General features: G+C 36.7%; 2 protein-coding genes and 1 long non-coding RNA gene across 3 annotated transcripts; 1 reads left to right on the forward strand and 2 right to left on the reverse strand.

Moving 5' to 3' along the window:
* Positions 1 to 5311: 5311 nt before the first annotated feature.
* Positions 5312 to 7866, forward strand: LOC137240454 (cilia- and flagella-associated protein 20). Its single transcript, XM_067766739.1, has 4 exons — positions 5312 to 6515; positions 6766 to 6877; positions 6942 to 7133; positions 7193 to 7866. Exons 2-4 carry the CDS (start codon positions 6794 to 6796, stop codon positions 7643 to 7645), a joined length of 729 nt encoding a protein of 242 aa, XP_067622840.1. The 5' UTR covers positions 5312 to 6515; positions 6766 to 6793; the 3' UTR covers positions 7646 to 7866.
* Positions 7688 to 8793, reverse strand: EMC3 (ER membrane protein complex subunit 3). Its single transcript, XM_067766738.1, has 2 exons — positions 8571 to 8793; positions 7688 to 8499 (listed from the first exon to the last, which is right to left on the reverse strand). The coding sequence occupies exons 1-2, from the start codon at positions 8717 to 8719 to the stop codon at positions 7887 to 7889; spliced, it is 762 nt and encodes a 253-aa protein (XP_067622839.1). The 5' UTR covers positions 8720 to 8793; the 3' UTR covers positions 7688 to 7886.
* Positions 8794 to 19689: 10896 nt separating this feature from the next.
* LOC137242528 (uncharacterized) lies at positions 19690 to 21275 on the reverse strand. The gene is made up of 4 exons (XR_010950272.1): positions 21227 to 21275; positions 20786 to 21159; positions 20217 to 20697; positions 19690 to 20034 (listed from the first exon to the last, which is right to left on the reverse strand). It is a non-coding gene; the product is annotated as an uncharacterized lncRNA (long non-coding RNA).
* Positions 21276 to 23626: the final 2351 nt, after the last annotated feature.

Consider the following 23626-nt stretch of genomic DNA (forward strand, 5'->3'; position numbering starts at 1 on the left):
GCCCACTTTAAAAAATTTTTATGCGGATTGTGTAACTTCCAAGTAGACACAGTGCTAAATTTTAAGATAAAAGCTGCATTGGGTACTGAAAAAACACTAAAAAATTTAATGGTAACATATGAAAATATAATATGTGCTCAACTATGGTATTAACTTATGAATGTAAAGAACGGTCCGCCCAAAATGCAAATATATTGATCACGCCTTTTGCTGAAGTAGAGACATTTTTTTTTAATATTAATTTTATTTCGCGCACTTCTTCACAAGTGAATGAAAATTTATGAAAGACAAATTGTTTTTTTTTTTCATATAGCCTACTACTATGTAATATATGTTTCCAAATATTCTTGTAAATTTAAAGTATTTTACTTGTAAAATACTTGAAAAATACCGAGTTTGTGATACGTATTTTTTATCGTATTTATTATGGCAAGGTACCGAAACTTTACCTAAAACTTTTATTCACAGCTCACAGTATAAATTGAAGAAAAATCCAGTAAAATACCTGGAAGGTTCCTAAAAATTACTGAAAACATACCTCAATTGTAAATTGGTAATTATAATGGATGGCTACTAAAAGTTTACCAAATGCTTATTTACTTTCTTTTCATTGGTGTTAGTGAGTTAGAAATTTTTATGATTGTATAGGTAGTTCCGGTAGCCGATGTTTGCAGGGTATATAAGTTAAGCACATAAAATTGATGACCACCCTCATATCTCTGTTATGACGTCATCTCCAACTTTATAAATATAATACTTAACAGTATCGCTATTATTTGCAATGCAAGTGCGCTGACTGCTGTGAGAGCGGACCGAATGGTTGGCAGCGTAAACCAAGATAACGGTAGCCTTGCTTTGGTATTTCTAATTGGAATAGAGTGTAACTCTGATGAATGACAGCGAAGAGCGAACTAGTGGAAGTTTACAGCATTCTTATTGGAGCAAGGCTAATTAGATTTAAGTTGCAATTGGATTACCGCGGACATAACATTTTGACAAGCGGTATTGTAAAACTTCTTATAACTAAAATATATGAAATAAAATATCGAAAATTGGCGCCCGAACTTAGGACCCGAAAAATCTTAAATTCACGTGAAATTTTTAGAAAATCGATCAAAATTCATATCTAAATCACGTGCAAAAAATCTATAATTTCGATCCAACATCATATATTTTCAGCAATCAATTCAATATATAACGGAGACACTCAAGTAGCGGTCCTACAAAAAATCACGTTTTGGCAAACTACAAGAAACACTGGTGACAGCGGACAAACCAACGGTGTATTTTTTTATAATAAATTTCTGTGTAAGTGAATTGCTCAGTTTATTTAAGTAATATAAAGTAGCTTTTTGATTCACAAAATTATTTTACTGCGTCACAGTTTTTTTGAGCTTTTTTGCTTTGTCGCACTTTCTGAACTATCTAGCCGTTTTGACTCATTAGCTATAAAAGATAAAACACAAGCGACCATGCTTCCTGAAGACATAAGCACTGTTGTTACAGCAGCAATATCGGCTGCATTAAAATCCCAAAGGGAAGATTTCGACAAGAAGTTAGATGACCTTACGAAAAAGTTTACAACCTCCTTAACTACCAAAGTAGAATCTTTTGAAGAAGTGCAAATTGTAAGTCATGTGCGATGCGAAGAAACCCTCGATCTCGTAAAATCTTTGCCTGAGTTTGACGGCAAGCAGGAAAATTATGTATCATGGAGACAAGCGGCACACACGGCTTACGAACTGTACCAAGGTTATGACGGAAGCGCAAAACACTACCAAGCCGTCGCAATTATCAGAAATAAAGTGAGAGGCTCTGTAGATGGTGTTTTGGCTTCCTTCAATACTGTGTTGAATTTCCATGCTATTATTGCAAGACTAGACTTCACCTATGCAGATAAAAGGCCGATTTATTTAATAGAGCAGGAGTTGAGCACTTTAAGGCAGGGAAATCTGACGGTTTTGAAATTTTATGATGAGATCGAGAGAAAGCTCACCCTGCTAACTAATAAAACTATAATGACTTACGAAAGCCAGTTATCGAAGTCTATAAACGAAAAATATAGAACGGATGCACTGCGCGTTTTCATTTCTGGTCTGAAAAAATCCCTTTGTGACATTTTATTTTCTGCGCGTCCAACGGACTTACCATCAGCCTTGGCACTTGCACAGGAGGTGGAAGCGAACCATGAACGGTACGTGTTTGCCACAAATTTTTCGAAGCGTTCCGAGGAAAATGATAGAAAGTTAGACGGAAATACCAGTAACCAACCAGAACATTTAGGCGCCCATAAAAATCCACATTATCAGAATAATAGCAATAAACCACAAAAGCGCAGTACCTTTTACGGTGGACAGGAAAAACCTGAGCCGATGGATATAGACCCATCAATATCCCGTTTACGTCGTTCAACAAACTATGAACTTCAAAACCCTTCGAATGAGTACTCGCAAAATAATAAGACCAATAATTTGCAAAGTTCTAAACAAAGACCATTTTCGTCAAACGCCGTCAATCACGAACCACAGTTTAAGCGACTTTATGAATCTGATAGGAGTACGGGACCAAAAGTTCTAAAAATAAATCATATTTCGCAAGATGCGGCTGAAAATAATTCTTACGATAAAATTGTGAATAATGAGGTTGAAGATATTGATGAAGAAATTAATTTTTAGGGGGAGGACCCTACTCCCTTGGATTAACAGATACATAGGAACTGAGAGAAGAATTATTGAAATGCTAATAGATACAGGAGCTTCCAAAAGTTACATTAAACCATTTACAGAACTTAAAGGAGTCGTACCATTAGTGAACCCATTTTTAGCCAGATCAATACATCGGGAAACAAAAGTATGTGAGAAATGCAGAATAAATTTGTTTGGGGTAACTTCAGATTTTATTACATTACCTAATTTGTTAACTTTCGATGTAATAATTGGACTTGATCTACTAACGCAGGTTAATGCTATATTAGACTTGAAAAAATTTAGAATTATACACGACTTTGGAGCCGAAAGGCTTTTCTTTAGTAAATGTGAGAGTATCAACACTATCAAAATTACGCAGGATAACGTACCTTATGCAATAAAAGGAGAATTTTTAGAAATGATCAAAGAAAGATCAAATGCTTTTGCTGACCCAAATACATGTTTACCATTCAATACGAATGTAGTTGCCACAATTCGTACAAAACACGAGAATCCCATTTATTCTAAGTTATATCCATACCCAATGGGGGTTGCAGATTTTGTCAATAAAGAAGTGAAAGAACTTTTACACAATGGAATTATAAGGCCCTCTAGATCCCCCTACAATAACCCAATTTGGGTAGTGGATAAGAAAGGTTTCGATGAGGAAGGTAACAGGAAGAAGCGCCTAGTAGTAGATTTCCGAAAATTAAACGAAATAACTATTGATGATAAGTATCCAATACCAAATGTTATGTCGATCTTATCAAACACGGGCCAGTCTCAATACTTTACAAGCCTCGATCTCAAATCAGGGTTTCACCAAATTGAGCTGGCAGAGCGAGATAGAGAGAAAACGGCTTTTTCTGTCAACAATGGAAAGTACGAATTTTGTCGTCTTCCATTTGGTTTAAAAAACGCTCCTAGTATATTTTAAAGAGCTATAGACGATGTACTTAGGGAGAAAATCGGTAAGAGTTGTTATGTTTACGTGGATGACGTAATAATATATTCGCAAACAAAGGAGCAACACATTAAAGATATAGATTGAGTTTTGAGAAGTTTATAGGATGCTAACATGAGGGTTTCAGTTGAAAAATCACAGTTTTTCAAAAACGAAATTGAGTATCTCGGTTGTGTTGTGTCAAGGACTGGCATTAAAACATGTCCTGATAAAGTTAGTGCAATGCTTAACTTCCCGGTTCCTGAAACTTTGTATAGTCTCAGGTCATTTCTAGGATTAGCAAGCTATTACAGGTGTTTCGTTAAAGAATTTGCCAGTATAGCTAAACCTCTGACGGACATCCTGAAAGGTGAAAATGGCACAGTTAGCGCTAATAAATCGAAAAGAGTAAAAATCGCATTAAACTCAAAACAATACCATGCCTTTGATGTTCTAAAACGTATCTTGATATCAGAGGATGTAATGCTTACTTATCCAGACGTTAAGAAACCATTTGATTTAACAACGGACGCGTCTAACCATGGATTGGGTGCGGTTTTATCTCAGGAGGGTAGGCCCATAACTATGATATCCCGAACCTTAAAGGATAATGAGCTAAATTTCGCAACAAATGAAAGGGAGCTTTTAGCCATAGTGTGGGCATTAAAGAGCCTTCGAAATTACCTCTACGGTGTTCGTCAATTGAACATATTCACGGATCATCAACCTTTAACGTTTTCCGTTTCGGATAGAAATCCAAACGCCAAACTTAAGCGTTGGAAGGCGTTCATTGACGAACATAACGCAAAATTATATTATAAGCCCGGAAAGGAGAATCATGTTGCTGATGCTTTGTCGCGGCAGCATGTGAACGTAATAGAGGAAAGTCCAAATTCGGACTCAGCGACAATTCATAGCGAGCAATCATTAACTTATACCATAGAAGCGGTTGAAAAGCCAGTAAATTGCTTTAAAAATCAAATAGTTATCGAGGAGGATAATTTCTCAACCAAACGAACTTTTATCCTTTTTGGAAATCGAACAAGACATATTATTCACATTAGTGATAAAAGCACGCTCTTGATAATTCTTCAAGACCTTGTAAATACCAACGTGGTAAACGTAATTCATTGCAGTTTACCCATTCTAGCTCACATTCAACATGAACTAGTAAAAATGTTTCCAAATACCAAATTTAAATATGCAAAAAAAATTGTAACTGACATTTTTAACCCAAATGAGCAAACCGAAATTATAATTACCGAACATAATCGTGCACATCGTGCCGCGCAGGAGAATGTTAAACAAATATTGAATGACTATTTTTTTCTAGAACTGGAAAAGAAGGCAAAAGAAGCTGTCGGAAACTGCAAAATTTGTTCAAAATCAAAGTATAATAGTCACCAACGTAAGCATAAAATTTCTGAAACACCAGTCCCTTCATACCTGGGAGAAATCCTCCACATTGACATATTTTCTCGAAATATTTTTTAACATGTCTGGACAAGTTTTCTAAATTCGCGGTTGTTCAAACGATAACATCCAGAACAATTGTTGACATAAAACCCCAACTCATACAACTTTTGAATATATTCCCAAGGGCTAGAGTCATTTATTGCGACAACGAGAAGTCATTAAATTCAAATACCGTCAGATTTCTCCTGACCAACAGTTTCGGTATTGATATTGTAAATGCTCCACCTCTTCATAGCACTTCAAATGGCCAAGTGGAAAGGTTTCATAGTACCTTGATAGAGATTGCTAGATGCATGAAGCTAGAAAAAAGCATTGACGACACAAGGGACTTAATTTTGCTTTCGACAATCGAATATAATAAAACAATACATTCATTAACTAATAAAAGGCCAGTCGACATCTTTAGACCCAATACAGACATTATTAATAATGAAATATCGACACGCATAAAAAAGGCACAACAATTAGAATTAAAAACCCACAACATAGCCAGAATAGAGCGTACATTCAAGGCAGGGGACAAAGTTTTGGTGAGAATGAACAATAGACTTGCAAATAAGTTAACGCCCCTCTACGAAGAACATATTGTTGAAAAGGACTTAGGAACTACAGTTCTTATTACAGGAAGGGTGGTCCATAAGGACAATTTAAAATAGATATACCTTGCAAACACAAGTTCAGATACGCATCAATTTAACTGAAAGTCGCTACTCGATTTACCCTTAAAACGTTGATTGCAAAAGTTTATGACTGAGCATTTCACAAATATTTATTTCAATTGAAGAACCAATATTTTTATATATTTATAATCTTAAGAATTGCAAAAGAATATTTTGTACAAAATTATGAATTAGTAATTGGAAAATCGAGTTAATAGCCCACGTATAATTAAGTTCCTGTCACTTGCTCCAAAAGAACTCCCAACTCCAAAACACTTGCCATCCACACCTGGCTTACATATTTTTCAAATTGTCATCCAACAAAGTCAACGGCTCAATTCTATAAAACGAACATACTATGGTTAAGACCGGCCAATACAGTAAACGTAAAAAAAAATCTGAAGACGCTGCCCATTTAGAGGGGGAGGAGTTAAGCACATAAAATTGATGACCACCCTGATATCTCTGTTATGACGTCATCTCCAACTTTATAAATATAATACATAACAGTATCGCTATTATTTGCAATGCAAGAGTGCCCGGACTGCTGTGAGAGCGGACCGAATGGTTGGCAGCGTAAACCAAGATAACGGTAGCCTTGCTTTGGTATTTGTAATTGGAATAGAGTGTAACTCTGATGAATGACAGCGAAGAGCGAACTAGTGGAAGTTTACAGCATTCTTATTGGAGCAAGGTTAATTAGATTTAAGTTGCAATTGGATTACCGCGGACGTAACATTTTGACAAGCGGTATTGTAAAACTTTGTATAACTACCAGAGAATTTGTGTTTAAATTCTCTGTAACTACAATATATGAAATAAAATATCGAAAATTTATATTTTCATACTCATTGTGTGGTATTTTTTTTTTTTTTTTAATACAACTTTTTTTTTGTCAAATATTTAAGAAAAATTTTCAATCACGCAACTGAAACATACACACAACAATAATCGCTTTGTATTATATTTGATTCTAATAATAATCTAATTTATAACTAAGATTCGATTACCCACAATAAGCCAGGATAATGTTTCGCAGTCGTCATCAAAAGGGATGTTTCTCTGTATTTTATAGTCTAGGCAGCAGCCCACTGCAATATTGGTCCACACATGTAAGCCGTGTTCATAAATTTTTGATAAATTAAACTGCTAATAAAACACCCTTTGGCCCCTCAGATACAAAATGGTTATATAAAACGGGTCGTAGATGAAGATATTAAATCCATTGTTATGGAAATTATGGGTTCAAATGTATCCACCACGTACATTTCTGGACCACGGGATCCAAAAATGACTTTTGGCATCAAATTACCATTTCTAGTGCTACTTATAAAGAACTTACATAAGTATTTTACATTCGAAGTTAAAGTTAAGTGAGCAGATTGTTTTGTAAGAGAGCCAAAAATGTCTCCTTTTAAAATTTACAGATTTTTGATGATCAACGCTTCATGCGTCGCTTCCGCGTTTCCAATTTCCAAAGTAAAACATCAGTGAAACCATTCTGTACGGCTATGCCAATGGGTATGTCACCAGGCTGGAATCAAATACATTTCAACTTAGCTGATTTTACACGTCGTGCTTATGGCACTAACTACATGGAAACAATGCGTCTACAAATACATGCCAATGTACGCATAAGGCGCGTTTATTTTACAGATCGTTTATATTCTGAAGAGGATTTGCCTAATGAGTTTCGTTTGATTTCCAAACCAACGGAAAAGAAAAAGCAACGTGAGTACAAAGTTCCAGCGGCACGTCCACCATCGCCAGCCAAGTCGGCGGCTACAACAGATCGCCAACTATCGCCTGGCGGGGCGGCATCAGGGGCTGAACCGTCCGAAGCGCATACAGAACGTGTTGAAACCGAGAAATACTATTGATATTGCCAATATACACTCTATAAAAAAGGATCAAAAAGGAAATTTGAAGCGGAGATTTTGGTGCACAACCAAGTTATATTCAATTCTGATTAATCTAAATTATAGTTGCATTATTTTATTTTTTAGTATAATTTTAATTCACACCTTTAGTATAATAAAACTGCTTTGTTTAACGGTTTTTTTTGGTTTAAACTAACTAAAATGAAAACATTCAATGAAAAATCGCCTTTTATACTTTCAGTTACTGGCGCAAGCTGTTATCCAGCGTTGTTTCGACCCCGATCACATGCTGTAGCAAATCTTTTTCAACATTCTTCAATGCGCTGTGATATTCAGTGATTTCCAAAGCTTCCCATTCGGCCTTGAAAGCTACTTTTGGATCCTGTGGCATAGTCATTGCTGCACCAGTCATAGCATCGGCTTGTGCTTGTGTTTGATCCGCTTGATTATTTTCGCCCAACACAAGTGCATATATAGAGCGTAAGCCGAAAACGTTCAAGAAATACCACGAAGCAGAAGACACCCATGCGGCATCTAGTGAAGCTAATTCAACACCTCGTTGTAACATTGGTTTAAAGCGCAGAGTTAGAGGAAAGGGCACTTTGGTGGTAACAAATCCAGAAAACATCCAATTAATCCACCCACCTATGATAACCATTGGAAGTACGTTAATAAAATTACCCTTGACCATATCTGTTAACATAGCTGTGGAGTTTTGTGCTACGGGTGCACGCTTTTGAGTTTTGAAATAGCCCGTCTCTTCGTGGTTAAAGAAATTCTTACGCATGGCAAAAGAGTGTGCAGTTAGGTATTTACCATTTTCACGTAATAGCCGGGCACGAATCATAGCTTGACTGTATGTATGCGAAAATATGTTATATTATTAGAGAGCGTTCCCAATGAATTTGTAAATATCAACGCTCACCTGTCCTGAATTTGTGTAATTTCGGCCTTCTTTTGCGAAGATATCAATATGGAAACATAGTGCCGAATTACACCAACGAAAAATGTAATTAGTACTATGGGTAGGAACACCCAAACTCGTATATTCGGATCGATAAGCAGCTCCGTCATTCTTTTAAATAATGGTAGGCAAACCACAACTCATTGTAAATTTTACCAAGTAGCCATGGCGGAACGATACAAGGTGGCAGCATGGCGACATTCCTACAAACATAAAAAAAATTCCACGTACTTTATTTTTGTAAATTCGATGGATAAATGTCAAAATCGTACTGCACCGGAAGTTGATGTATCAAATCAAATAAAAAAAGTTTATAATCAGCTGTCCCATGCTGCCACTTTGTATCGATCCGCCATGCAAGTAGCGCAACTAACAGCTGATCGGTGAAATTCGCACATTCACACGCACAGTTCTCGACTCAATTTCAAAAAGAAACTTTAGATTATTTAGCTTAAATTTTAAAGTGAGATAAACCACACCAATTGATCTATAAATAGAATATATAAGGCGTATTTGTTGTTATTAAATGAAGCTTTTTATTTATATTAAAGTTTTTAACATTTTTTTTTTAACTTTAACAATTTCATGCGTTTTTAAAGCATTTTCGTGCATTGAAATACAACCATGCGCATATACGTTTGACATTATATTTCATACTCGTTCGTGTTTGCCATTCTCAATGTTTCTAAATTTGTAAACAAGGACTGCAGTTATTCGGTGTGATTTTTCAAAAAAATTTATTATTTTTGTGAAATTTTACACTTAATCTGTGGTATTGTCGTGGTCAAAAGGGTTTTATGCAAAAATAATTTGGCTTACAACGCGATAATGTATTTCGTAATGTCGAAGTACTTATATGTGTATGTATTTGATGTGGAAGCTTGCATTTGAGAAAACGGATGCCACCTCAGTCCATTTGGACAAAAAATGGCCCGTTTCAACCCCATATGGTCCGCTGGTCCCTTTTTCTCAATTTTGGTTCTTGTTCGGCATGGAATTGGTACTTTTATTTTTTTTCACTGAAACAAAAATTCAAAATAGTGCTAATAAAATTTTCGGCAAATCTATTACCCACACATAATTTTCAATTTACTTCTGTAAACCCATTATGTACATGTAGCTTAAGCTATTAGAAGTTAAGCAACCCTACTGTAAATATTGTAAAACTATTGATATGAAAATAGAAGGCAACCTTGAAAATAAATATGGTGGCCGGCACTTCCGGTAAATCTTAAGACTATAAAAGTCGTGTTTCAACTTAATCATTAAACATCGTATAAAATAATTGAAGTACCTAACCAATTTACACTTCAATGGTATTCTTACCACGAAAATTGCTCTATCTATAAAATGTAGCAGAACAATGACATTTCACCCGGCAGATAATTTAGGCAAGGCATTAAAAAGGGAAGGGACTTATCATAAAAAAGACTTGTTTTAGTGGGTAGATATTTCGAACGGTATTCAGTTATTACACAGTTGAAACTTTTAAGACGCTTGATTTTTAGTCTGAGGTCCAACTCACACTGAATCTAGGCTCTGGTATGAAGTTTAAACTGTTAGGGAAAAAGTAAACATCTATAAAAATAGCATTAACACCACTGCTTAGTTTTATTTAAGATTTACCGAGTTTGCCACAACGCAAATTTTTTAACCAGTCTTTAATAAAACCTAACTACGTTATGCATTTTATTCCATTGCAATCAAGCAAAACTAGGTTCACAATGTTTGGTTGGTGAAAGACATAGACTAATCCGAGAAATGTGAACATATAATACCTAAAGGTGCACTTTATTTTTGTTTGTGCAGTTTGAATTAAAACCAAGTTTCTACTTTACTAAAATTTTATATATTAAACCATTGAAACATACCAATTGTTTGTATACCAATAAAAAATCTAAAGTTTGGTCCTTTTTTTTTGAGATCAGGTCTTTTTTTCGATGCATTTTGGTCCTAAATGAAAACATTGTGTAGAAACCGTGTTTGAGAACGCATGAGACAAGGTTGCATTTTTCAGAACTAATTTCTATTTTAAATAATGAAATAGTAGTATGGAAACGACAGCCATAGTAGTAGACATGTACGTGAATATTAGCAAAGTTTAAAAGACCAAGCATTTTTTCTTTGAAAATAATCTAAGGGAAGATGCACACGAGGCGTATCTTCATAGACGCGTATTAGGTACAGCATAAGAAATCTTGAGGCGTAGAAAATCGTAGCTGCATTCCATATTTTGTACGCGTCTACGAAGCTATGTCTCGTGTGTATCTTGCCTAAGTTTAGCTTCTTACGAGATCCATCATTTTTAATTAATAATGATAAATAATACGTGAAGCAACTAAGCTTAAGGTGACTTTTGAGTCGTTTTGGCACTTGCGTTGCGTCTACATCTGACTTTGAACACACGCGCTTTAATTGCTTCAATCGATAAGAAACGCATCGCCAACGTCAAAGCAAAACAAATAATTAAAAACTTAGGGTTCTTCTTGAAGTTTCCTGGATTTCTTGAAAAATATAAGAATTTCTATCGCCGTTCAACTAAATGAAAAACATAATTTTGTATTCATGTCGATTTCGTGATTGATCAGGAGAGACGGTGGAACATATCCTCCTGGAACGCGACGCAATCTGATGAGGGCACAATAGATCAACGGTCGCAGTGCAATCCCCAATAAATTTTCTATCCATCTTCATGTTATAAAAATAGTTGTATTTAATTTTTCCTCATGTGAGAGGGGAACTTTTAGCGTCCGTTATTTTAAAGTAACCCTTATTTGACGAATCACTGAACGATTTCTTTCAAATAAAGTGTTTGTTAGCGTTCACCGAAGATGGTGAAAACAGCCCTGAAATGGTTATCTTATATAGCCAAAGAAAGTTATGCATAAGCAAAATTTAGTCAGCACAAAATGAATAGTTAGCGAAATTTTAAAATATAATGCATATGTATAAAATGCATGCAATTTATGAAATCATTTTTATTATATAACATTAGTTTGACATATCAGATTTGTCAATATTATTTTAGTCCTGCTACATGTAACACATTTATAATATTTAAGAAGAACATGTAAGAAGTAAGAAACATGATTAATGATTACATTAATACGTGTTTCATTTATTTTCATTGAGGAATAAGTTCGTAAAAATAAAAAGCACGGTTTTATAAAGCGTGTGAAGCTTCATAGATAAAATGAGTAATAGAATGAACATTGGTTTTTATATTACATTTTTAAAATGAAAATCTCCTGCTAAAAAAGGAGCAAAACTTAACTAGATTTTTTCATTTTCGTACTTAACTGCAGTCCCTTTTGTGATTCAGGATTTCGATCAAATTTTGAAAAAACTCCGAACATCAATTCCTTCATTATATGACATTCGACTGCCTAGTCCACTGCCTTCCACTCTACTCGCAACATAAGCATTGTACAGGTTTACAAGTATGATATGTATGAGAGGGAAACAATTTCTTTCCCTTTCTAACACACGGCAGTTTGACATTTCGGTCAGTGTCAAACTAGCGTGGAACCCAGTGGAACCTGCGTGGAACATGAGTTTTGACACTGAACGAAGTGTCAAAATTACCGGGGTTGCTTCGTCGAAAGCGACACAGGGAAGCAAAAATGGGATCGGAATATCAGATATGGGTTGCTGTGATGGTAAATTTTTTTGAACGAATTTAGTAGGAAATTTTAAGTGCACCCATATGGGTCCTTCAGAAAATTATAAAAAAGTCTTCAATTGGGGTATCTGAGGACGATTAGTTATTTCAGTATTAAGAATACAAACACGGGAGTTAAGTTTTTCTACCCGTTCAAAAGTTCTCCGCGAAAAACAGTTTGAAACCGAGGTCGACTGCAATAACCCGTCCAAAAAAGCGGAAAGAAAAATGAATAGACGCGTTTTGTCCTGTTGTCAATAGTCCGAAGAGAAAAAGTATTCGAATTATTGGAAGCGAGGCAAAAACGCGTCTATTAATACCTCCCCCGACGGTTTTGGTCGTGTTTTAGCAACGTCCCCGGTAATAAAGTATCACAATTTGTTAATTAAAATTGTCCAAAATATATGGTTATTAAAGAGAGATGTAATTAAGTGCTCGTTTGAAAGTAAATAAGTATATTTCTTTGTAATATAAGAAAAAATAATTTTAAGCACTTTTCGATAGCAGCTACTAAACTTTTTTTGGTTCTAAGAAGTACAACAGTGCCAAATAGCATCCACAAAAAAAACGAACAAGAACAAGCATTTTATCAGGTGAGCGTGGCTGTGTATGTGCGTGCTGCTACATATCCTACTTGTAGACCTGTACAATGAACATAAGCTCTATTTAAGCTGCCAAACTATATAGTAAACAATGCCACAACTTATATTAATGAACATTTTTTATAAAAACTTTATTGGCACAATTGCAATTCACAATGGACTTGACAGCTGTTTTGTTTACAGGAATGTCCTGTTTCATGTCAGAGGGCGCCAGTGACGCTCGATCTGCCGTTCTCCTTAAAGGCCGCAGCACTATGCATTTTTTCATGCAGTTGCTTTAAGCCCCCATTACTGATACTTAGCATAGACTTGACTTGACTTGGCGTAAACTTGGCAACTTAGCCACGATTATACTCCACTTGGCGCATAAAATCTGGCATCATAATCAGCGTTGAAATTTATTTTTAAATAAATGTCAATTTGTATGACAAAATGTCAAAATGAAATGGAAACAAACAAGTGGCATCTCAAAATGTAAACGTCACTTAGAACTTACATAGAAAATCAAAATTCAACAGACTTCTAAGTCAAGTTAAGTTTTGAGTAATAACTAACATGCAATGTTCATTTAACAGAACTGTAAGTGACAGTTCGCAAGCCAAGTCAAGTCTATGCTAAGTATCAGTAATGGAGCCTTTAGTATGCCACACCGTTGAGGCTAGAACACATAAGTATAACCTATTTGACGATCCCCATACATATGTAATATACTCATAATGCATAAGATTGAGTAAAACGCATCTCTATGAAAAACTTCTTATGTGTCGGGCCTTTTAATAACAAGCAATCTTCTCATTTTGCATAATAGCCAAGACATATTGAAGTTTTTCAAGCCCCGTCATATAAGCTGTTTTTCATATAGATGCGTTTAACTCAATCTAACAATTGCCATAATCACGCTCAGAAACTTCCGACTTCGCAATTAAAGTTTATTTCGCCTTGCCCATTCACGTACAAAATTTCGCGAAGCACTTTTACAAGCATTCTCACTATACAAGCAAGGAACAGAGGAACAAGTTATATGGAATTAGAGACCAGAGTTAATAACTTCAACCGTGTCATTATTGAAGCGTTTAACTCTAGCTGTCGAGAATCCAAGGGCCCAGGAAATAAAACCCCCTGGTGGTCGAGGAAACTCTCGGAAATGAGGAAAACCGTGCGCAAACTCTTCAACCAAACGTGGCGCACGGGAAACTGGGAGCAATACACAGCGAATCTAACAACATATAACAAAGAGATTAGAAAAGCTAAAAGAAACAGCTTCAGAAAATTTTGCGAGGGTATTTCGGAGGTTCCAGAGGCGGCAACGCTTCACAAAGCCCTAGCCAAGGACCAAAGGGAGACACGACTATCGATTAAGCTCCCTGATGGAACCTACTCAAGGACTGAGGAAGAAAGAGCACGTGCCCTGCTTGCAGCGCATTTCCCGGGCGCATCCTCGGATACCTCAACGGAGGAGGCTGAAGAAGAAAGACCGACACCCACAGATTGGAACCTTGCCAAAGAACTCTTCAACGATGGCACAGTTAAGTGGGCAGTAAAGTCTTTCCAGAGCTACAAATCTCCGGGAAATGATGGTATATATCCAGCCAGGGCGAGGAATTGATCCCACACCTGGTCAGGATTATGAGAGATAGTCTCGCATTGGCATGCATCCCGACGGTGTGGAGAACAGCAAAAGTGGTCTTTATACCTAAGGTGGCTAAAAAGGACTACTCCAATCCTAAGTCTTTTAGGCCTATAAGCCTGACATCCTTTGCTCTCAAACCAATGGAGAAGATTGTAGACCACGAGATTAGATCAAAGGCTCTCGATAGAGTGCCACTACATAAAGATCAGCATGCATACAGAACAGACAGGTCGACAGAAACTGCACTGTATCAGCTGTCCACAGAAATCCAAAGTGCGTTCGAGTGCGTGGAGATAACTCTATGCGCATTTTTGGACATAGAGGGGGCTTTCGACAACACAACACACGAAAGTGTGAATCGGGTACTCGAGAGAAGAGAGATACAACGTCCAATCCGTATGTGGATAAATGCATTATTGCGTACGAGGATTGCCGAAACCTCAAGTGGGGACGGAACAGTAGAGATTAAAACAACGAAAGGATGTCCACAAGGGGGCGTCCTGTCTCCCCTACTGTGGAGCCTGGTAGTAGATGAACTTCTACAGAGGCTCTCAGACAACGGAAACGGGGTACGCGGATGATATTGTTATCATTGTAAGGGGCAAATTTGAGAGCACCCTTTGCGACATAATGCAAAGGGTATTGAGGTTAACGAAAGAATGGTGTACTGAGGTGGGGCTAAGCATCAACCCTAACAAGACATCCATTGTGCCCTTCACCAGGAGAAGAAAACTGGAAGGGATTAGGCAAATGGGAGTCACGTTTGACTCTAAGCTCTTATGGAAGAAACACGTTGACAACACCATATCAAAGGCCACAAGAGCAATAACGGTGTGCAGACGTATTGCAGGAAGATCCTGGGGATGCAGCCCAAAGATCCTAAGATGGATGTACACTATGATAGTGAGACCTATCATAGTGTACGGAGCAGTTGCGTGGGCATCAAGCACAACCATGGTGACCGTAAAAAAATCGCTCACGAAGCTTCAACGCTTAGCGTGTGTCTGCATTACGGGAGCCATGCGAACATGCCCGACGGCAGCAATAGAAGTGCTTCTTGAGTTAACGCCTCTACATATAATAACTGAGCAGGCATCCAGGAGTACTTTAGTAAACATAGCTAAAGAGGGATGTGGAAGAGGCAAAGTGATACAGTAACGGAGCATGGCGAAGCTGCAGGAGCAGATTCCACTCATCCAAATTCGCAGAGATGATGCGAGGAAGATAATTAAGTTTGAGAAGCGCTTCAAAATAGAGCTGGGGAACAAATGTACGCGGGACACCTCCAGGATTGAAGCGCTTCACCAGGAATACACTATAATATGGTACACCGATGGCTCGAAGACACCGGAGGGCATAGGAGCCGGGATCTTCGGCCCCCGAACCAAAATATCCCTACCACTCGGAAAATATCCGAGCATCTTCCAAGCCGAAATTGTCGCCATAAGCCGGTGTGCAGAGATAAACTAACAGCGGGGATATACCAACGAGAAAATCGCTATACTCAGTGACAGTCAAGCTGCACTCAAGGCATTATCTTCAGTTGAGATTAAATCATCAACGGTCCTTGAATGCGTGGAGAGGTTAAACAATCTAGGAGTCAATAACACCATCCTTCTGGCATGGGTACCTGGACACAGAGGAGTAGATGGTAACGAGCGAGAGGACGAGCTTTCCAGGTTGGCAGCGGCCGGAAAGCCAATAGGACCCTTGCCTATGGTGCCAATAGGGTCACATACAATAAGGGAGGACTTTAGACAAAAGGAGGCGTGTCTTAGAGAACAACACTGGCGCGAAAGTCCAGGACTTCGGCAGGCAAAGGCACTAATAGGAGGGTACAACTCGAAGCGATATAAGGCTATGATTAACCTCCCAAAAAGTAGCTGTAGGATTTTAAAAGGTATACTCACAGGTCACTGTAGGCTAAAGAGCCATATGCATAAATAGGGCATATCAGCTAGTAGCCTCTGTCGATTCTGTGATGTCGAAGATGAGTCTGCAGAACACATCCTGAAGGAATGTGAGGCAGTCGCGAGACGAAGACTTAGGATCCTAGGATCATCCAAACTAGAAAATAGTCACGTACACTCTCTGAAGCCGATAACCATTCTGGATTTTCTCAGAGAACTCGGCTGGATGAAGTGTTGTAACGAGAAGGAGGGCACAATAGACCAATAGATCGCAGTGCTTAACCTCACAACATCTATCTATCTATCTATACAAGCAATAAATATTTACTTTCATATTTTGGGTCGTATTCATTTGTTAAGTTGCAGTTTTTAACTGTGAAAAATGTTAAAAAAGTACCAACGAGTGGGAAAAATTTCATTAAATGCGTCTGTATTAAAAACTTCTTATGTGACGTGGCTCTTACTGGCATGTAAATTGCCGAGACATTGAAGTTTTTCATATAGATGCGTTCAACGCTTTCTTATGCATGCCAGTAACATCACCAAAATCACGCAAGATGTTGCGTTTGTAAATATCAAGGAACTTCAGACTTGGCAATTGAAGTTTATTTCGCCTTGCGCATTCACGTACAAAATTTTGCGAATTACTGTTATAAGTATTCTCACTATACAATAAATATAATTCCCAACATATTTTGTGTGCTATTCATATGTTAAATTGCAGTTTTTAACCGTGAGAAATGTTATAAAAGTTGCCAAGGACTGGGAATAATAATTTCACTTGCAAAATATGCCAACACCCTTAGCCACAGAGTTGGCAAATATCCGTGTACCTGTGATTTTGTCACAGGTACTGAATGATCACAGCTGAACGCTGTGACTGCTTCTGAGGAATAGCCGTGACTGACTGACTGTGATAGCATCTGCACTTCGTTCACAATCACGTTTAATGATAATCTCAATCACATGAGTCAACGAGTCTGTGAATCGCGCTACAACTAATTAGCAGCAGATGGCGCAGTCGCTCTCATGCATGTATATGTATTTAGAATGGATATTTTTTTTGCATTCCGTTTTGAATACGGTTTCTATTGATGTGAATACGTCTGTTACTTACGTTCTGAAAATCGTTTCATTTTGAATATTCTCGTATTGACTGGACTGGGGCGATTTGGAGTGTATCACTTTAAGCTTAAAGTTTTATAAAAATTTATTATTTATAAAACATGTCGTTAAAAAAATCCAAAACCAGTTTCCTATGGCAGTTTTTTGAAAAGGTGGATCATTCTTTTGCCACATGCAATATTGGCAAAACCAAAATATCTTGTAAAACATCGACAAGTAATTTGAAGAGACATATGATTCGGAGGCATCCGACCGTACAACTGGAAGAGCTTGTGGTAAATTTTAACGACTTCCAAGCTTTGTTAGTGTCCCTGTGTATGTATGCATTTCCATTTGCAGGATAAACCTCAACCTATCGAAATTGATATCACCGAAGAGCAGCCATTAACTTCCAGTGCAGCACCAAAACGGATGACACAATGCAAAATTATAAAAATTATCGCCCAATTTCAAAAGAGGGTTTGAATATCAAGCTTCTGCAGTTATTTACTATAGACTTACAGCCATTCAGCGTTGTAGACGATAGAGGGTTCAGGGAATTTGTGAAATCTTTGAATCCTATGTACGTACTCCCAAGCAGACGGGTAGTTTCCAAAACCATGATTCCTGCTTTGTACGAAGAGTGCAGACATAAAATGCAAGGAATGATACAAGACGGCAACCAATTTTGTATTACAACGGATTGTTGGACTTCAAGAAATGTTTGTACCTTCATTGCTGTGACAGCGCATTTTGTATCACCGGAGTTTGAGCTGAAATCCATACTATTGTCGGCTTCAGAGCTCAATATTAACCATACGGCCGAAAACTTAGCTAACGCGATATACAAGATTGTCTGTGACTGGAATGTAGAAAGAAAAATTTTGCTTTCTGTTTCCGATAACGCCAGTAACATAAAATGTGCCCTTACAACAAAGTTGAATTGGAAACATTTTGGATGTATGGCTCATACAATGAATTTGATTGTTAAAGATGGCTTGCGTGTAACGGAAGTTGCTGAAATAATCGATAAGATCAAAGGTATAGTTACCTATTTTAAGAAAAGTTCTTCAGCCAACGAAGCTTTTCTGAGCTATCAACGAAACAGTGGCAGGGACCCGTTGAAGCTGATTCAACAAGTTGAGACTAGGTGGAACTCTACTCTTGCAATGATGGGACGATTTGCTGCGCTTGAGGAAGCAGTAAAATGTACGCTAGTTATTTTAAACAGGAGCCTTTTAACCTTGTCCAGTGAAGAATGGCAAATAGTCAAAGATTTATGTATAATATGTCAACCATTCAAAGACGCTACAGTAACCATAAGTGGCGAAACGTATTGTACGGGATCCCTGGTAATACCAATTACAAATGGTCTTCAGGACGTTTACAGGCATTTGCTAACAAAAGTTTGGCCCGATCCTGTGCGCAAGGTTATAGACATTTTTGTAAATGCTATTCGGGAACGATTGCGCAATATCCAAAAAAGCAACACATTTTATGTAGCTACATTTTTGGATCCTAGGTTTAAATTATTAGCATTGACGGATGAATTAGCTGCAGAAAATTGTAAAAAAATTGTGAAAAGTAATCTTATGGAACTGTATAGGGCAGAATCGGCTCCCTCGTCTGAGAGTGTAGACGAACCTGCAGAATATTTTCTTTCCATTTGGAGCTCTTTCGATCAATGTGCCAACCAAAATAGACCGAAAGGTAGTGCTGAAGCAAAAAGCATCATTGAAATGCAGCGGTATTTAGAGGATGGAATAGTTTCCAGAACAAACAATTCATTTCAGTGGTGGCGCGAAAATAAATATAAATACCCTAAGCTAGCAGATTTGGCAAAGAAATATTTATGTGGACTAGCATCCTCTGTTCCATGTGAAAGAGTTTTTTCGAAAGCAGGCCAAATAGTTAGTGACCGTCGCTCACGACTGAGTGAAAAAAAACTGAGATGCTTATCTTCTTAAACAGTAATCAAAGTTTTGCATAACATTTTTAAATTAAACGCATCCAAAAAAAATATTTTACTAAGATTGATTGAATATGTATTTATATTTAATTTTTTTTCTGTATGTACGAATATATACAATTTTTGTAGTTTTATTTCATAAAATATTTTTGGTACCTGTATTTAAATGTTAATTGAACTAAAGGCTGACTATGATAAAATAAAAAGAATTTGATAACAAAAAATTGGGTTTTAAAATTACCACTTATTTATTTATTTAATAGTCTACAAATTTAACAATTAATCAGATTAAATATAGTTTCGGGTTATAGATAAATTACAGAATCATACAAATTGCACAAAATTATATTATAAAATATGTATATATTATTAAATCAGTTGTCGGGATTGACTTTGATGCCGAGTCACAGGAATTGATTATTAGTGCTGCCGGAATGGACGTGATTTCCAGCAGCTGATGTATATTTGTCCAGATGTTGCGATTTATTGGGTTTTAAAAGACGGTGAACCCCCCCAATTATCCACCTCCTTGACCTCCTTATCATGTACCTTAAAGCGAAAATTAAACATTTAATTCCTTTCATTATATATACAATAGTTTTTACAAATTATAAATAACGAGTACTCTACAATAACAACAACCTGCTACAACAACACCAACCCAAATCTTAAAATTAATAACTGACAACCCCTTTATTAATAGATGAAAAACTATTGCAATAATATCTTACTTGTTCGGCGCACAACCATAGGTGCCCATCCTTTAACAACAACTTGAGAAAATCGAAACGCTCATTGCATATTATGCGGATAACGTCCATCAATACATAAAGTGTTCCGCTCAACATTCGGCATTTCAGCAATCATGTTGCGAATTTTATCCATATATGCAGTTAAACTGTTCGTACCAAGTATGATGAAAGTATAATCATTTGGCAAACGTTCAATTACTTGTTGGTGATTAAGTGTTTGTTGAGTGCGCGCAGCATGACTGGGCGATTAAACATACAAGCAACAAATTTCGCATATTAAACGCTGGTAATGCTTGACCTAATACTTCTGGCGGTATTTCCTGGCTATGCGCAAACGTTCAAAAAAGCTTTAACACTTTTTTAGCCTTTAAACCATTCTTATCGTCCTCGGCAAGGCGCCTTATTAGTTTGAAAAGCCGTTCACGCTGACGCTTATTAGCGCCCGTCATACTAGTATAGGCTAGAAAACATAGTGAAAATTTTATGAGTATTCTTATTATCAATTAATATTAATTTTGTATTCATATATGTTGAAAGTTTGTATCTACCTGGAATGATTCAAACAGATGATCTAATTGTTCGGACGTAAAATCCCAAGCTAATTTCGCCAAAAGGTCATGTACATTCTTAACAATTGCCTCATGTTTGCCACTCTGTGCACGCCATACCCCTACAAAAAATTAGGTCACAAAACTTACCCGCGCCCAAGCAAATGTGATTATGAAAATAACCTATGACTGTCAAATGACTAGTCAAATGACGTGGAATGACGAGAGCGTTTTTGCAGGGACTGTATCCAAATCTTCAAGTGTTAAGGCGTGTTCTTTTATAAGAAATCGTATTATCTTCTCCAGCTTTTCAACATATTGTAGCTGAGCAAGGCGTCTTTCCAGCACAAAACATCAGAAAGTTTGATATAATTCTAGTACCAAATAAAATCGCAATGAAAAAGCCAATATTTTTATATTAAATTGTTTACGTGTACTTACGCTCTGCTGTCAACCAATCCATTTCATCATAGGGCATACAATGTTGTTGTTCAAGTACAAGTGTGTTGACTTATCTGTCAAGCATTCTGACAGGCACTCGCTGGATTCGGAATGACAGCGAATTCAAAATGGATACCATTACCGAATGCTCCGAATGATTGAAAAATTGAAAAAGTCCATACGATTGGTAGTCAAAAATGTTGTCGTTGAGACTAAAAATGCGACTCTAGACCTGAGATTTCCATCAGGTGAGCGAGGCTGTTTGTAGTTTTGACGTTTATCACGTAGTGAACACACTTGGTATAGGTACACTATGGTTCAGGCAAACGACTTGCAACACACGTGCCGACTTTACAATACCATTAATATAATCGTTCCACCCCTCCGGTTTGGCTTCACGCTGCAATTCATCATCAGAGAAACTATATAACAAATCCAGCATAACATTCTAAATTTGCATAAAGTACTTAGCAATGGCATAGATTAGATTGATACGAATCTTTTGTTTACGCTCTCATATTTTCGCTCTCACGAGGGATTTATCTTCTAGTTGTTGCTGGCAACAATCACAGATAAATCCCTCGCGCCAGCTGAAGCGGGTGCCAGAACAAAAAATGTGCCAACCAAAACGAAAAACGTGGCAAAAATTTTGGTAAATTTTAGTTTGACCTACAACTGTAGAATAGCGTTCAAAAATTATGGAAAAAAGGATTAAAATACTTGTTTTAGTGTAAGTATTATTAGTTCGAAGGCGGAGGGTAAATATTATTTTCCATTCAAAAGTTATCTCTAAAAATAGGTTTTGTAAATATGAACTTCCGATGCAACCAGTCCATTTTGATCACAGAACCTGGAACGCCAGACATGTAGGATAAGCCCTATCCATTAAATAATGTTAACTATTATATCATAGGTCCGATTTACTGCAATTTCAAAAGAATATATGGTTTTACTGCGAGTTAAATGCGTTACAATATTTGACTAATTAATTTAATCGAAATGTAAATTTTACTTAGATTTGTTTATATTTAACTCTAACTAGTCGTATTATTGTAAAATAACTTTAAGGAAATAAACATTTTACGACTATCATTTTATTAAATTATTGAAACTATAATCGCCGAAATGTATGTCAAAAATCCCCATTTTCAGATCTATTAATTTTTGTTTGGAGTGGCATCATTGATAAATGTTATAAAAAATGTGCATTTTGACAGCGCTCTCTCGAAACAAAGAGTTGCAAATCCATTCATCTATGGCAATGGTTGCAGGTGTCAACAGCTGCTCGTAGCACTGCTCAATTCAATGCATGGCGGAACTATACAAGGTGGCCGTATCGAACAGCTGATTATAACCTTTTTTTATTTGATTTGATACATCAACTTCCGGCGCAGTACGATTTTGACATTGGTCCATCGAATTTACAAAAACAAAGTACATGGAATTCTTATTTATGTATGTAGGTATGTCACCATGCTGCCACCTTGTATCGTTCCGCCATGATTCAATGCAAGTGTCAATTTGTTATTCTGGCTCTCGTCGGACGTGCCGCCTTTTGTTTGCTCTTGATTGCAGACCACAATGACATAGATGAATGGATTTGCAACTCTTTGTTTCGAGAGAGCGCTGTCAAAATGCACATTTTTTATAACATTTATCAATGACCCCACTCCAAACAAAAATGAATAGATCTGAAAATGGGGATTTTTGACATAAATTTCAGCGATTATAGTTTCAATCATCTAATAAAATGATAGTTGTAAAATATTTATTTCTTTAAACTTATTTTACAATAATACGACTAGTTAGAGTTAAATATAAACAAATCTAAGTAAAATTTACATTTCAATTAAATTACTTAGTCAAATATTGTAACGCATTTAACTCGCAGTGAAAACCATATATTCTTTTGAAATTTCAGTAAATCGGACCTATGATATAACAGTTAACATTATTTAATGGATAGGGTTTATCCTACATGTCTGGCGTTCCAGGTTCTGTGATCAAAATGGAGTGGTTGCATCGGGAGTTCATATTTACAAAACCTGTTTTTAGTGATAATTTTTGAATGGGAAATAATATTTACCCTCCGCCTTCGAACTAATAATATATAGACTAAATTAAGTATTTTTATCCTTTTTCTCATAATTTTTGAACGCTATTCTACAGTTGTAGGTCAAACTAAAGTTTACCGAAATTTTTGGGCCGTTTTTCGTTTTGACTGGCACATTTTTTGTTCTGGCACCCGCTTCAGCTGGCGCGAGGGATTTATCTGTGATTGTTGCCAGCAACAACTAGAAGATAAATCCCTCGTGAGAGCAAAAATATGAGAGCGTAACCAAAAGATTCGTATCAATCTAATCTATGACAATGATACAGTTCCAACCAATCCTTTTGCAT

Source organism: Eurosta solidaginis, chromosome 2 (assembly GCF_040869045.1).
Source record: "Eurosta solidaginis isolate ZX-2024a chromosome 2, ASM4086904v1, whole genome shotgun sequence".
NCBI classification, from domain to species: Eukaryota; Metazoa; Arthropoda; class Insecta; order Diptera; family Tephritidae; genus Eurosta; species Eurosta solidaginis.

What these genes read in the sequence shown, in the direction of transcription:
- EMC3 (XM_067766738.1), bottom strand. Translation starts at nt 8,719, where the DNA reads ATGACGGAGCTGCTTATCGATCCGAATATACGAGTTTGGGTGTTCCTA. An exon ending in ATTACACAAATTCAGGACAG is followed by an intron (nt 8,500 to 8,570) that starts GTGAGCGTTGAT and finishes GCATACATACAG; the next exon opens with TCAAGCTATGATTCGTGCCC.
- LOC137240454 (XM_067766739.1), top strand. Translation starts at nt 6,794, where the DNA reads ATGTTTCGCAGTCGTCATCAAAAGGGATGTTTCTCTGTATTTTATAGT. An exon ending in TGCAATATTGGTCCACACAT is followed by an intron (nt 6,878 to 6,941) that starts GTAAGCCGTGTT and finishes TTGGCCCCTCAG; the next exon opens with ATACAAAATGGTTATATAAA. An exon ending in ATTTTACATTCGAAGTTAAA is followed by an intron (nt 7,134 to 7,192) that starts GTTAAGTGAGCA and finishes TAAAATTTACAG; the next exon opens with ATTTTTGATGATCAACGCTT.